Source organism: Trichomycterus rosablanca, chromosome 10 (assembly GCF_030014385.1).
Source record: "Trichomycterus rosablanca isolate fTriRos1 chromosome 10, fTriRos1.hap1, whole genome shotgun sequence".
Taxonomy (NCBI): Eukaryota; Metazoa; Chordata; class Actinopteri; order Siluriformes; family Trichomycteridae; genus Trichomycterus; species Trichomycterus rosablanca.
Genome location: NC_085997.1, coordinates 30,364,794 through 30,381,810, shown reverse-complemented (window position 1 = coordinate 30,381,810; position 17,017 = coordinate 30,364,794). Strand labels below are relative to the sequence as shown.

Genomic DNA, 17,017 nt, shown 5'->3' with positions numbered 1-17,017 from the left:
ACCAAGCGCATTGACAAAAATGTGGTTAGTGAGCTGAGACACATCAGCACTTTTAGTAGGTAATGCTTATTTATTGCCAAAAAAAATGTATATTGTTTATTGCCAAAAGCAAAACTACAAAATATCAACTATTCATTCTATAACACAGGAGCATTTACAGCTCATCACTATTCAAACATGTGAGACTGTTTAACCTGTATGTAACACACACACACACACACACACACTGATCAGCCATAACATTAAAACTACCTCCTTGTTTCTACACTCACTGTCCATTTTATCAGCTCCACTTACCATATAGAAGCACTTTGAAGTTCTACAATTACTGACTGTAGTCCATCTGTCTCTCTACATACTTTTTTAACCTGCTTTCACCCTGTTTTTCAATGCTCAGGGCCCCCACAGGACCACCACAGAGCAGGTATTGTTTGGGTGGTGGATCATTCTCAGCACTGCAGTGACACTGACATAGTGGTGGTGTGTTGTGCTGATATGAATATGCTGGAATAAATACCGTGTCCATTCACTGTCCACTCTATTAGACACTCCTACCTAGTTGGTCCACCTTGAAGATGTAAAGTCAGAGACGATCGCTCATATATTGCTGCTGTCTGAGTTGGTCATCTTCTAGACCTTCATCAGTGGTCACAGGACGCCCATGGGGCGCTGTTGGCTGGATATCTTTGGTTGGTGGACTATTCTCAGTCCAGCAGTGACAGTGAGGTGTTTAAAAACTCCATCAGCGCTGCTGTGTCTTATCCACTCATACCAGCACAACACACACTAACACACCACCACCATGTCAGTGTCACTGCAGTGCTGAGAATGATCCACCACCCAAATAATACCTGCTCTGTAGTGGTCCTGGGAGAGTCCTGACCATTGAAGAAGAAAATGTAGAGAAACAGATGGACTACAGTCAGTAACTGTAGAACTACAAAGTGCTCCCATATAGTAAGTGGAGCTGATCAAATGGACAGTGAGTGTAGAAACAAGGTGGTGGTTTTAATGTTATGGCTGATCTGTGTACATAAAACAGCTATCATATCTTTTTAGAGCTCACTGTGGCCCAGCGGTCTATTTCACTAGCTCACCAGCATTCTGATCCAGGTCCGAATCTGAGCAGTGTTATCAACCGGCCAGACATCTACACAAACATGATTAATTATGCCTGGGGAAAGAATGGCCAAAGGTCTGTGATAGATTAGCACCCTGTCCAGGGTATTCCTGCATTGCACCCAGTGTTTCCCTGTAAAACTAAACCTGCCACGACCCTGACCAGGATGAAGTGGTTAACCCAATGAATGAAATTAATCTTTTAAATCTTTTTAAATATTGGCATCTTCAATTATAGTAACTCATTTCTAATTTGAATAATATGAAAATGTATTGGTTTGTAAGGCGTTTGGGCAAGACAGGGGTAAATTTTGCTAGTCCAGCACTGTTGGGATCCAAGGTTCAAATTTCCAGCAGTGCTATTGGCAGGTTGGGCATCCACATACAGACATGATTAGCTCTGTCGAAGTGTGGGGGGCTGGGGGCCTGCGATGAATTTGCACCCTGTCCGGGGCGTACGCCCAGTGATTCTGGGGAAACCAAACCCACTGTGACCCTGAACAGAATGAATGAATGAATGAATGTATTGTATGTTAATGCATAAATTACAGCTTATTAGGAACTGACTGGTCTCTCATGTAAATGAAGTAAATGCTTGGTCCCACCTTCTTTAAGACTATGATAGGCATGTCTGTCACAGTCCAGCTGCAGAGGCTGCTTCTCGTGGTCAGTTCTGAGTGGTTGATCCTCAAAAGAGGATGCATCGAAATGAAGGCAGTGGTTGGTGTCCAGCATGAGTGAATCCAGTACTGCGGTTTTTAATCCTGTCTACGTATCAACTTAGCATAAAACCTGACAATTCCAGAGACAGAATCCAATATTGTTGCCGTTTTTCAAAGGTTTGATAAAAAAAAAACCTTCAGCAAAGCACGAGAGAGCAAATATCTCTGTAATTAGATTTTCTCCCAAAACAAGAGGAAGATTTTTCTTCAAACATGGTGACTGAAAAGATTACAAAGAAGTACACTATATGTTCCACTTCCCATGTCTAGTCAAAATTCAATTCTAGTCTCTTCTTCGCCTTCCTCCCACACTCCTCTCTTCTCTCGTTGCAGGAACTAAACACAGCTGCATGGACTGAACTCGAAGAATCTACCCATGAGTTGTATCCAGGAAAACCAATAATAAAGAGGAAAAAGGTAGCAGACAACAGGACAAAGACTGTCCACAAGCAAGAAAAACGTGCTCTCAGCACAGACACAGGAAAGCACTGCTGAGAAGCAATGACTGGACTGCACTGTCCATCTCAGCTGTTACCACTCATTCACTCAATACAACCTGACGTCCCTCGCTCTATCTGTCTCTCTCTCTCTTTTCTGATCCTGAGCTCAAATTACACCAACGAAAAACTAGTTACTCATACATTACATGCAAAAAAACCCAGCCAAGACCTCAAAAAACTCTTATGAGATTACATTCTGTGCCATATTGTATTAGACATTAAACAAACTGCACTGATGTACGTAAAGGGTTAAAAAAAATCAAGCAGCGATTCAGAGAAAGGATATTAATGGCCAGTTCATATTTCGGGATACATTTACAGTCAGTGCTCATGCTTTTCTCATTACGCTGCCCGATACAGTACAGCAGAACCACCGTGTTGCATTAACACAATGACTAGCCAAAAGTAGGTCAGTAAGAGAATGGGAATTGCCGTTGGCCTTTGCACTCCTGTCATTAGGCAAGGTGCAGAAGTTTTGGGAACGTTTCCAGCTCTTGACAAGCATCCACGTGCACTCTCGACCCTCTGTGAGACTCCTGCAAAATTCACCCCAGCCCCCTCTAGGGTGCTCTCACAGTTTTAAATAGTAAGGCCAGCTGGCCAAAACGCTCTATATTCAGCTTAGTATCACCTGTGCAAGCACTAGATAGAATTACTGACATACATCTCTACACTAAGACCCCCACAGTAATAATAAGAAAATACACATGATAGAGGGTGAACTTTAGAAATGAGAATGAATAACTAATTAGTCAAAATAAGCAGAGCACCAACACAAGCGCATTCTCACGAACACTGTTGGTTAATAGTGACACATGATGTAATTTCTGCCACACCCAGTTCTGGTAAACTATTGTATTACACTCAATAACATCAATACACTAACAGCAACCACCAAGTGTGCAGGCAAACCATGAACAAACAATTTAAAGCCACAAGAATATAGCATCAATAATATACAAAGAATATAGCATCAAGTTCATGCCATGTTTTCCACACATAAACCATGATGTTTATACATACTTTGGATTTGTCCCAGAGACCATTCCTCTTTTAAATCAATTTTAGGTCTTTGTAGGGAGCAAAAATCTAAATGAATGACATCAAACCAACCATTTAGCTAGCATTTTACCAAACATAAAAAATAGTTATGTATTTATTAATGCATCCTGCATCTATATAATATAAAGTGTGGTATAAATCCATCACAATAGCCAGTATTGTTTTATACAGTAATGAACTACTTTATTCAGTTGTATTCATTATAATGACATACACTGATCAGACATAATATTAAAACCACCTCCTTGTTTCTACACTCACTTTTCATTTTATCAGCTCCACTTACCATATAGAAGCACTTTGTAGTTCTACAATTACTGACTGTGCTCCATCTGTTTCTCTACATACTTTTATAGCCTGCTTTCACCCTGTTATTCAATGGTCAGGAGCCCCACAGGACCACCACAGAGTAGGTATTATTTAGGTGGTGGATCATTCTCAGCACTGCAGTGACACTGACATGGTGGTGGTGTGTTAGTGTGTGTTGTGCTGGTATGAGTGGATCAGACACAGCAGTGTTGCTGGAGTTTTTAAATACCGTGTCCACTTACTGTCCACTCTATTAGACACTCCTACCTAGCTGGTCCACCTTGTAGATGTAAAGTTAGAGACGATCGCTCATCTATTGCTGCTGTTTGAGTTAGTCATCTTCTAGACCTTCATCAGTGGTCACAGGACGCTGCCCACTATTCTCAGTCCAGCAGTAAAAGTGATGTGTTGAATAACTTCATCAACATTGCTGTGTCTGATCCACTCATACCAGCACAACACACACTAACACAGATGGACTACAGTCAGTAATTGTAGAACTACAAAGTGCTTCTATATGGTAAGTGGAGCTGATAAAATGGACAGTGTGTGTAGAAACAAGGAGGTGGTTTTAATGTTATGGCTGATCGGTGTATATAATATATATTTAATCTCTGGAGATGACTTCACTCTGATTTGGATGCTCATAGCATGAAGCATAAAGCTGAAAGCTTATCAGAACAGCCGGTGCCTGTAGGTATTAGGACACCACCTTGACCAAACACAGCACAACAGACGAAACAAAGTTAACTTTGTCCTCTTTCACAGATTCATATACAAATAACATTATTATAGTAGTACAGTGTGAAATGTGCAGCTTCGGGTTTGTCAGCATGAATTATGCACTGTAAATATTCACTGTAAACAGTCATTAATCATTTGCTTGATTTGAAATTGACAAAGTTGCTAAATATCTGATGGCAGAACTAAAGGAAGTAGAGGTTTCGATAACAAAACAGAACTGACGTTACATTTGCAAACCTCAATCAGAAATAGCTATGACCGTCAGAGCATTGCTAATAACCAAACACAAAAACACCAGAAAGTTGTTAGAGAACTTAAAACTCTGAGTCTGTGCTTAGCCACAGGGTGTTTTTTTCTAGTGCAGTTATTAAGCACATACGCTGACACAGTGCACATGGACATCTGTCAATAGAACTAGATGTTTTTATTTAAACTTAAGACTATTATTCAGTCCTCAGTCTCAGTACCGAGTGAAACTTAATTTGGCCTGGATAACCTTGATTAAGTGATTTTGTTAAATGCTCTGCACTTTAGAGTTATACTTTTTTTTCTGTAGCTAATCTGGTATTCACTGTATTACACTGGGTATGTAATTTGCATAGATAAGTAGATTAATCAAGATATTTTGTTTAAAAAAAAATCATTAAAATATGTAAAAATAAATACTAATACTAAATTGGGCGATTTATTTATTTACTTATTTTATTTATTAGGATTTTAACATCATGTTTTACTCACTTTAGTTACATTTATGACAGAACTAGGGATGTAATGATGCACTCTACCCACAATGCGATACGATTCACAATACTGGGTTACCGATACATTTTTTTCCCAATTTTTTAAACAAAATAAAATTGAAGACAAATGATGAGAGTTTCTTTTATTATTTCTCTTTAAAATAAAATAAAATACTTTTATTTATCTAAATAATGAATGCCCTTTTATTTCTGAGGTAGGTACAAACTATGCCAAATAATGCTTATTATGTTAAAAAATCTGAAATGAAATTTTAAAACAAATCCAACATTAAATAAATAAATTAATAATACAAATAAAGAAAGTATCCTCACATAAATACATTTGGGTGGAAAATCCCCTACCTGGCAACTTTGTGAAGTGCCGTCAACCAGGCGAGGTGAATAGTGCCAGTGCCCTCTGCTGTTTAAAGTGAATATCGATTCATCTTAAATAAATAACTGATTCAAATCGTGGCACATGTGCACCAATTTTTAACTCTCTTGTGGTGCATCGTTACATCCCTAGACAAAAAATTTATCAGTTCATAAGTTTAATGTCAAACAAAGTCATGGACAATTTTGTATCTCCAATTCACCTCACTTGTACGTCTTTGGACTGTAGAAGGAAAAAAAATTTGATTAATTATTGGTAATATGAATATTTTTATGTACAGCTCCTTAAATACGAGTTTAGAGGCAGAACAATCAAGACTACAGAAAGTTGTTTACATCGACAGTCCAGTTAGCATATTACAATTAAGACCACAAAATAACATCTTGCTAGGAAATGTCATTCTGTGTAGGAAATGTAAGGTCATAACAAGGTTCACAAGTGCATTTAGTCTCAGATACCTTTATTAATAACCTCCCCTAAATAAAACCTCAAAAAATGCAAATGCAACTTCCACTCTTAAGACTTACAGTTCCACTTACAGTTGGAAAAACTAAAACTAGATCAATATTACTGTTCTCCCCGTATCTGCGTGGGTTTCCTCCTGGAGGTTCGGTTTCCTCCAACAGTCCAAAGACGTGCAAGTGAGGTGAATTGGAGATACAAAATTGTCCATGACAGTGTTTGATATAACCTTGTGAATTGATGAATCTTGTGAAACTAGTAACTACCGAGTCTGTCATGAATGTAACCAAAGAGTGTAAAACATGACATTAAAATCCTAATAAACAAACAAAGAAACAGATCAATATTACAAACCAAGACGACTGTCACCACGAGCCTGTTTAAAACTGTTTACACATGCACAAGTTCTCTACAAAATAATACAATATTGGACACAGCAGCTGGATTAGACTAATCAGTTACTCTCCTTTATGCATTATTAAAAACATAGTGCAAAACAAATGTACTTAACAAATGGTTGACATTAGACTGGATACATTTATAATCCATTTACTACTGGACATTCTTTATTGATGTCTTAATTCAGCAAAACCAGAGCCGTAGATAGAGAGAGTTGCGACACTCCTTGATCTCGCCGCCACGCGGTCACGTGGTTCATGTAACCCTCCAATAGTTCCAAACAAACCCGGCGCTGTCATGTTCTCATATGGGACAGGCAGCAGTGAGTGAAATATTAAACAGTAAATAATAAACATTTGTACAATTTCTGGGTATTTTCAACTGCCTTTACATTTACTGCATCTGCTTTAATGTCAATTTGGTATATAAAGTGGAGAATTGATGTTTATAATGACTTAATAGGTCGTTCTTGTTAACACAGTACATTATATTAGCATACATTACATAATGCGATATCATTAAGTAGTTTAAACAGTTTTTGATGTTTTGTTTTTTACATAAACTAATCTCCCTTCACTTTCCTGAGGATTCATAATAATAATCATTTTGGTTAAACACTAAGCCATGTGGCTGGATTCATAAGGTTTACCTGCACTGAATGAACAGGTTCATAAATACACTACCGTACCTGTAACATTATAGTGCATGTACATGACATAGCATTCATTCATCTATTTCATGAGTAAGTAATAATTTATTCCTACATGTAATACATGAATTAATTCATAATTAATATGCACTAGTTCATTTTGTCTAATGTATGTGGTGGACAAGGTACACAAACCATGTAGTTGAGTTGAAGTAGAGATATCCAAGGTAACATATTACTCCAGTAAAAGTAGTAGTAAAAGTAAAAATACCTCCACTAAAGTACTAAACTAAATTTACCTTCAAATGTACTTAAGTATGAAAGTAAAAGTAGCATGATTTATTATGGCTCTGATGTTTTATTATCATTTCTGTAACAAGACTCTTGATTAATCAACTTTTAATTAATCAATTTTAGGTGAAAAGACTCGTGTCAATAATTTAGCTTAGCTGACTAAGCTAAATTCAGTTATACCTATTAATTAAGATAAACATGTAACATTTAGTGCTGAGCAAATGCTAAACAATAACAGTATTAAGTATATTAATGACATCAAATTCATTATTTTGTTTAAAACAAAGCAACAAACAGCTAAAAATGTTTGATAAGTAGTGGAAATGAATGGGGCTCTATGGGATGTTTGGAACTATACAGAGCTCCACAACCCGGAAGCTGCGCAGAAAATATGTCCCGCCCCCTTTCCAACGGTTCCCTATGGGAGTGTCGCCACTCTGTTCTCTCTACCGCTCTGAGCAAAACTAAAGAAGAGCAAAACATTCTGCCATGTTTCTCCACAACAGCACTCTTTCACATAATAAGCATTTTGTGCTTCGTTCACTGCAAGGCCGGGCACATACTGCCGCTTACGAAGCCATAACAAGCGATTCCAGGATGAGGAAACTTGCTATGCCATGCTAGATTTTAGGTTGAATACGACCATTCAGGGTTTTTGTGAAACAGTAATAATCAGTTTCTCTCCACCATGTCTGTGCTTCACTTCTGTCTACATCATAGAAACAGTGTGTCTGGTTGGCGACACTTTGAAAAGGTCAGAGACAAACAGGAGCTTTTTGAATCTGTGGCTTTTTTCATTGTTCTCTACTAAAATAAAGTTTCATTTCTCTGTGATATGTGTCCTTTAATACTACCTCGCTCACTGAAGAAATACCTGACCATTTCTTCTGTTACACTCTAGAACCCTCGTATTCTTATTAAACTAGACAGAAAACATGATTTTAGTCAGATACAAGATACAATCACTAACTAAAAGCAAATTATTAGGGTTACATTCATGACAGAAATGGTAGTTACTCATTACACAAGATTCATCAGTTCACAAGTTTAATGTCAAATATAGTCATGGACAATTTTGTATCTCCAATTCACCTCACTTGCATGTGTTTGGGCTGTGGGAGAAAACCCACGCAGACATGGGGAGAACATGCAAACTCCACACAGGAAGGACCCTGACCGCCACACCTGGGGATCGAACCCAGGACCTTCTTGCTGTGAGGTGACAAAAGCTAACTAAAAGCAAATATATATAAAACTAGGGCTGTCGTTAATTGCGTTGATTAACGCATTAAAATTTTAATTGTGATTTAAAAAATTAATCAAGAATAAAAATTTTAATCAAAAAATCTTTTTATTGGGTTGTGTTTGTGCCACTTTAAACATGCATCACTGTGCTAATTTGTGCTGCTTTAAGAGCAACAATGTGTTTATACTGTATAGCGATAACACCGGTACCACTTTTTCCAGTTTGCAGTCGTGAGTTACAAATTACTCGAGCTGCTGCTGCTACATACTGCGAAATGTAGGAGTATTTTAAATAATAATTTGTGTTTTCAAAAAGCATGAGAAATCATCACTGGACAAAATTACAGTTATTAATTGACGCTTCAATCTTCGGTTGAAGCACCCCTTTGTCTCGTCAGGCATCTGCGCACACGAATACGCGTTACAGGCAAAATGAGCTCAGACTAGGGCTGGGTGGTATATCATAAATATCAATATATTTAATATTACTTTTTACACGATGTTGAAAATGACATATTCGATATATCAAGTATGCATAGAATACACAGGTTACCATTTGAGAACGTTAAAAACACAAAAGCGCTAAGCGGAACGCTTTCCTTCGCGTATGGAAACTGAATCACTGAGTCAATGAGTCAGAAATGACTCTTTTCAGACGAATTATTCATTGGAATCGAATCAGAAAACTGTGCTCTTATCTATGGTAAAGATTCATTCGTTTTGCTCACTCTGTTGGCAAAACAACTCCGGTTCAAGAGATTCAGATGTATAAACCAATCAGAGCTTTGAATTTTCTCTCCTCATTGGTTGTTGTCAATATGAATACAAATACAGCCTGTAATAATACAAAAACCACTGTAATTAGTCAACATTTATCAGAGCTACGATGTTTTGTGTTTTTACGAAAAAGTGTTCTTATATATCGCTAGTGAATATCGTTATTGCAAAAATATCCCAAAATATTGTGATATTATTTAAAGGCCATATCGCCCACTCCTAGTAACATCACACTCTACTAGTCGAATTTCAATCTATTTTAATTTTTAGTAGCTGATTATGACTAGAAACTCAAGAGTTCCATCCAATGCAACTTTCATTATTTGATTGAGGAATAAAAGATGGTAAAAAGGGAACTTTCAGCACTGCATCACAAACAGATTGGTTGTGTTGAGAAACTGGAGGTTTCTGGGTGGTTTCCTTTTTCATTGTGTATTATAGAACAGCTAGAGAAAACTCCAACCCCAAGCCCTGGACTCCTGTGCGCCTGCTTAAATCTGCTTGCTGTGCGTCCCTAGCACAGGGCGTCTGACTATGGACCTTTGTATCAAAACAACAATACAAATTTGTCTGGTAAAGTGGAATAAGCACAATGTGAGTGTTTGTAACTTGAGAAAGGTTGCAACAGAATGTCCCATTTGGCTTACACTCTCTTCCTATTTACTTCATGCAGTTTGTGTAACATGGATAAAAACAGCAGACAGCAAATGGAGCTGTTTTCAGACACTTGAAAGCAGGCGTGACCCGTTTTTTAAGTTGTTAATACTTGCAGTTTCATCCAAGCCTTATGAGGACTGAGTGTTTCAGGTTGCACAGTCAATCCTTTGTGTTGTTGTGGAGTGAGTGAGAATAAAACAAGAATGCATGTCAAGGTCAGTGTGTTTACATTAAATTTGAAAATCAGAACTGTACACTAATTCTAATACTAAACTAAACAGAAAGTAAAGTAGGTGTTAAATGCTGAGCATGGCCGCTCAGGTGGCTCAGCGGTAAAAAAAAACACATGCTGGAACCAGAGCTGGGATCTCTAATACATCGTGTCAAGTCTCAGCTCTGCCTGTAGGCTGGGCTGAGCAGCCACGTGAACAAAGATTGGCCTGTTGTTCAGATAGGGGTGGGATCCTCAATCAGAGCGGGGATCGGCATTGGTGGAGAGGAAGCATGATGCAATTGGGCAATTGGACGCGCTAAAAAGGGAGAAAATGCATTAATGCATATAAATAATATATATATAATCCACAGTTAAAAAAGAAGCTGTAGAAATAGTTGATAAGAGAGGAAAGACTAGACTCTTTTTTTCTGTATTCATCAAGCACAACACCTGATATAGCAAATTCTGCAGCAACTCTAAGCACTTTTTTATATTCTTTATCCTGGTTGAGCACTTTTGTTAGAAAATGTTTACATACAAATAATAATCAGTCCATGTTGTGGATTAAAGTTAGTTAAGACCAGAGGTGGAAAGTAACGAATGACATTTACTTGCGTTACTGTAATTGAGTAGTTTTTTTGTGTTCTTGTACTTTTCACAGCCTGTAATTTTACTTTTACTTAAGTATGTTTTGTGTTAGGAATTGTAATTCGCTACATTTTAAATAAGATCCGTTACTAAGTAAAAAAAAAAGTATTTTTATTTTAAATTTTATTTCAGTTTATTAAAGGACCGTTCAATAGATTCGAATCATTCTACGACACATCACTAGTGGTTATACAGTTGGAAAAAGTTTTATGGGACTAAAATGACACATTACACATCCCTAAATGTTTTAAATGTTGTATCAACATGTTTCTTCTATTATATTTTAATTAAACAACTATTGTGAGATTTATATCCACTTGTCCTGTTTGCATTACACAGAAGAGACACGCCGCTCCTGTTAAAAAAGTAACTTTTAAATAATTTTAAATGAGTTACTTTTTAGACTAGTAACTTTACATGTACTTAAGTAAAAATTCATTAAAGTAATAGTACTTTTACTTGAGTACAATATTTTAGTACTCTTTCCACCTCTGGTTAAGACATATGTTAATATTGTCAAAGCTTATATTTATTTGAGAATGATGTCGTGTTTTTGTCTGTATACAAATGCTGAATACAAGTAAAAGGTGAAAGCTAATTTATTTGTACCATTATTATTGTTATTATTATTATTATTATTTCTAAAATATTATGTAGTTTTAAAGGGTGCGATTTTATAGACTTTGAAAGGCTGTACCTGCAAACCTTTATTTGCAATGTTGGTGTTCTTGGCAGTTTTTCTGACATTTGTATTATTCATATCGATATCGGAATTATATCGTATCAACCGAAATTAGGAGTTATATCGTGATATAAATTTTAGCCATATAATCCAGCCCTAATATATATATATATATATACACACAGGGTGGGCCATTTATATGGATACACCTAAATAAAATGGGAATGGTTGGTGATATTAACTTCCTGTTTGTGGCACATTAGTATATGGGAGGGGGGGAAACTTTTCAAGATGGGTGGTGACCATGGCGGCCATTTTAAAGTCGGCCATTTTGGATCCAACTTTAGTTTTTTCAATGGGAAGAGGGTCATGTGACATCAAACTTATTGAGAATTTCACAAGAAAAACAATGGTGTGCTTAGTTTTAACGTAACTTTATTCTTTCATGAGTTATTTACAAGCTTCTCTTTGTTTACAGCCATTGACATGTCGCAGAGGTTAACACGTGAGGAGCGGATAGAAATTGTGTTGATGTCTGGTGAACGCAGTACCCGGGTCATTGCAGCAGATTTCAATGCAAGACACCCTACGAGACCACCCATCTCCCATGCTACAGTTAGCAAACTGCTTGCCAAGTTTCGTGAAACTGGTTCAGTGTTGGATTTGCCAAAATGTGGACGCATGAAAACTGTCACTAATGAAGAAACATCAGTGGCTGTCCTAGCTTCATTCAGCAAGAGCCCACAGCGTAGCACTCGCCGCATGTCACTGGAGAGTGGCATCAGTCGAACATCCCTTCGGCGGATATTAGCTACTCACAAATGGCACCCTTACAAACTCCAGCTGCTGCAGCATCTCAACGAGGATGACCCAGATCAGCGCACTGAATTTGCAGAATGGGCAAAACAAAAATTGGAACAGGACCCTCAGTTTACACAGAACATTTTGTTCAGTGATGAGGCAAACTTTTATGTGAATGGTGAAGTTAACAAACAAAACCACCGCTATTGGTCTGACACTCACCCACATTGGATAGATCCCTCCAAGACTGTTGGAACACAAAAATTGATGGTATGGTGTGGTATATAGGGTACAAAGATAGTGGGGCCATTCTTCATCAATGGAAACCTCAAGGCCACTGGATATTTGAAATTGCTACATGATGATGTGTTTCCCTCTTTATGCACTGAAGCTGGCACGTTCCCTGAGTTTTTCCAGCAAGATGGTGCACCACCACATTATGGGTGTCAGGTCCGAGCATTCCTAGATGAACAGTTTCCTGGAAAGTGGATTGGTCGTCGTGGGCCAGTTGAATGGCCCCCAAGGTCTCCCGATCTGACCCCCTTAGACTTTTATCTTTGGGGTCATCTGAAGGCAATTGTCTATGCTGTGAAGATACGAGATGTGCAGCACCTGAAACTATGGATACTGGAAGCATGTGCTAGCATTTCTTCTGTGATGTTGCTATCAGTGTGTGAAGAGTGGGAGAAGAGGGTTGCATTGACAATCCAACACAATGGGCAGCACTTTGAACACATTTTATAAGTGGTCAGAAACTTGTAAATAACCCATGAAAGAATAAAGTTACGTTAAAACCAAGCACACCATTGTTTTTCTTGTGAAATTCTCAATAAGTTTGATGTGTCACATGACCCTCTTCCCATTGAAAAAACTAAAGTTTGATGCTGTATTGGCCGCAAAAGGAGGCCCTACACCATACTAATAAATTATTGTGGTCTAAAACCAGGTGTTTCAGTTATTTTGTCCAACCCCTGTATATATATATATATATATATATCCAGTAGCAACCTGTGCAGCTCTGGTGAATTCCATGCCCAGGAGGGTTAAGGCAGTGCTGGATAATAATGGTGGTCACACAAAATATTGACACTTTGGGCACAATTTGGACATGTTCACTGACCAGTGGGGTGTACTCACTTATGTTGCCAGCTATTTAGACATTAATGGCTGTGTGTTGAGTTATTTTCAGAAGACAGTAAATCTACACTGCTATACAAGTTGTACACTGACTACTCTAAGTTATATCCAAGTTTTATTTCTATAGTGTTGTCCCATGAAAAGATATAATAAAATATTTGCAGAAATGTGAGGGGTGTACTCACTTTTGTGATACACTGTATATATTTATACAGGGGTTGGACAAAATAATAATAATAATAAATAATAATAATTTATTAGTATGGTGTAGGGCCTCCTTTTGCGGCCAATACAGCGTCAATTCGTCTTGGAAATTACATATACAAGTCCTGCACAGTGGTCAGAGGGATTTTAAGCCATTCTTCTTGCAGGATAGTGGCCAGGTCACTACGTGATGCTGGTGGAGGAAAATGTTTCCTGACTCGCTTCTCCAAAACACCCCAAAGTGGCTCAATAATATTTAGATCTGGTGACTGTGCAGGCCATGGGAGATGTTCAACTTCACTTTCATGTTCATCAAACCAATCTTTCACCAGTCTTGCTGTGTGTATTGGTGCATTGTCATCCTGATACACGGCACCGCCATTGGATGCACATGGTCCTCCAGAATGGTTCGGTAGTCCTTGGCAGTTACGCGCCCATCTAGCACAAGTATTGGGCCAAGGGAATGCCATGATATGGCAGCCCAAACCATCACTGATCCACCCCCATGCTTCACTCTGGGCATGCAACAGTCTGGGTGGTATGCTTCTTTGGGGCTTCTCCACACCGTAACTCTCCCGGATGTGGGGAAAACAGTAAAGGTGGACTCATCAGAGAACAATACATGTTTCACATTGTCCACAGCCCAAGATTTGCGCTCCTTGCACCATTGAAACCGACGTTTGGCATTGGCACGAGTGACCAAAGGTTTGGCTATAGCAGCCCGGCCGTGTATATTGACCCTGTGGAGCTCCCGACGGACAGTTCTGGTGGAAACAGGAGAGTTGAGGTGCACATTTAATTCTGCCGTGATTTGGGCAGCCGTGGTTTTATGTTTTTTGGATACAATCCGGGTTAGCACCCAAACATCCCTTTCAGACAGCTTCCTCTTGCGTCCACAGTTAATCCTGTTGGATGTGGTTTGTCCTTCTTGGTGGTATGCTGACATTACCCTGGATACCGTGGCTCTTGATAGATCACAAAGACTTGCTGTCTTGGTCACAGATGCGCCAGCAAGACGTGCACCAACAATTTGTCCTCTTTTGAACTCTGGTATGTCACCCATAATGTTGTGTGCATTGCAATATTTTGAGCAAAACTGTGCTCTTACCCTGCTAATTGAACCTTCACACTCTGCTCTTACTGGTGCAATGTGCAATTAATGAAGATTGGCCACCAGACTGGTCCAATTTAGCCATGAAACCTCCCACACTAAAATGACAGGTGTTTCAGTTATTTTGTCCAACCCCTGTATATATATATATATATATATATAGCTGAACATTACGTTAAACTGCATGTTAAATATCTAACAGTTTAACATTGGCAATATACCAACACAAATGACAACTGCATTCTACTCTTAATTTAACATATTTTATTGTGTAACTGTGAATTCACCACTGTTTATTATAGGTCTCACAAATGGTCATTCTGTGACTACAGTTCCTTATGGTCCCTGAAATACAAATGGTCACAAAATGCCAGTGAAAAATAATAATTCAGGCTTGTAACCAGACTGGTCAGCAGGACTTGCTCCCAAGTTGTGGGGAAAAAAAACTGATACAGACTTAGGGTAGCCACAAAGATCTATACCAGGATTACAGTGCATGTATGTGCCAAGTAAATCAGGAAAGAAAGACATGACAAAGACATTAAACTAGAAACTGTAAAGCATGACAGATATAATGTACAAAACCTTGGTGTTGTCCTGGATAACCAGCTGACTTTCTCTCAGCTGACAAGATCATACTGGCTCCTCCTCTACATCATCAAGAAGATTCGTCCATTTCTCTCCATGGAAGCCACTCAGATTCTTGTCCAGTTACTTGTAATCTCACAGTTGGACTACTACAACTCCCTCCTGGCAGGTGCTCCTATGTCCACTATTAAACCTTTACAACCTTACAGCTTCCTGTAGCTGCACACATTCAGTTTAAAACACTGACGCTCGCCTACAAAGCCAAAAATGGACCAGCCCCAAATTACCTTTGAGGTCTAATAAAACCCCGCTCTGTACCACGCAACCTCCGAGCAACTAGTCTCGCTTTTCTTGGTCCTCCACCCAGAACTCAAGAAAGACAAGCATCAAGGCTCTTCTCTGTACTTGCACCCAAGTGGTGAAACTACTACTACTACTACTACAACTATGTCCAAACATCTAAGTCTCTCGCTGTCTTCAAAAGACGATTAAAAACCTTCATCACCTCTTTACTAAGCACTTAAGCTGACTTTGCTCTTATTCATTTCTTGCAAAAAACAAAAAAACAAAAAAACAAAAAAAAACTTTGGTTCTAACAGGTCTTAGCAGATTTGTGTTCTTAAACTGTTGTCTACTTAAACTAGGGAAAGGTAATGTTTACTATGAAAGCACTTCTGTAAGTCGCTCTGGATAAGAGCATCTGCTAAATGCCAAAAATGTAAATGTAAAGCGACTTACAGTACTGTGACAGCATACAGTCTGAGCAATTGAGGGCCCAACAGCAGCAACCTGGCAGTGGTGGGGCTTGAACCAGCGGCCTTCTGATTACTAGGCCAGTACCTTAACCACTAGGCTACAATGTCCCATACTTGACTTGATCCTCTACCCAGGACTCGAGGAAGACAAGCATCAAGGCTCTTCTCTGTACTTGCACCCAAGTGGTGGAACAAACTTCCCTTGTCTGTCTGAACATCTGGGTCTCTCAGTGTCTTCTAAAGACCCACCTCTTCACTAAGCACTCAAGCTGACATGTACTAAACTACAGTAAGGTAATGTCTAGTATGGAAGCACTTCTGTAAGTCGCTCTGGAAAAGAGCATCTGCTAAATGCCGAAAATGTAAATGTAAATGAAAGAACCAAAAAAGAACCGCCAAGGTACAACCTTCAACTTTACACTTACACTAAAACTCTCTGTAAAACTGTTTTACTCAACTAGCATTGTACATTATTAACTACATTCTTTGTTGTTTTACTCCAAAGGCATTCTGATGGAAACCTGTTTACCCGCCGAGGTTAAGGATTAAAGTCGAGACTGCCGTGACAACTATGCTGCTCCTGCCGGATGTGATGGGTATGGAGTAATTGCACCAAGAATGACAAGAAATCACTACAGACTTTATTGAAGACTACAGCGAAGAACAACTCTATTATTATTTATCTATTTATCTATTTATTACCAGTTATAACTTTTAGATCATTTAATTCTGTGTTCGTATGCTCTGTGTAAATCGTGTATTTATTTAAAGTATCCTCCAGGCCACCCAAGAAGGATGGGCCCT

At 38.5% G+C, this 17,017-nt stretch overlaps 1 protein-coding gene across 4 annotated transcripts in view; it reads right to left on the bottom strand.

Moving 5' to 3' along the window:
* Positions 1–17,017, bottom strand: part of mrtfab (myocardin related transcription factor Ab) — a 55,987-nt gene that overhangs the window by 19,756 nt on the left and 19,214 nt on the right. The window contains exon 1 of one of the 4 annotated variants that reach the window (XM_063003123.1): positions 1,725–1,863. The exons of 2 other annotated variants lie outside the window; for them this stretch is intronic. In XM_063003123.1, coding sequence (XP_062859193.1) covers positions 1,725–1,854 — 130 coding nt within the window. In that variant the 5' untranslated portion in view covers positions 1,855–1,863. Of the gene's footprint in view, positions 1–1,724; positions 1,864–17,017 lie in introns of those variants that run through there. One more of the 4 variants, XM_063003121.1, reaches the window with a different exon arrangement.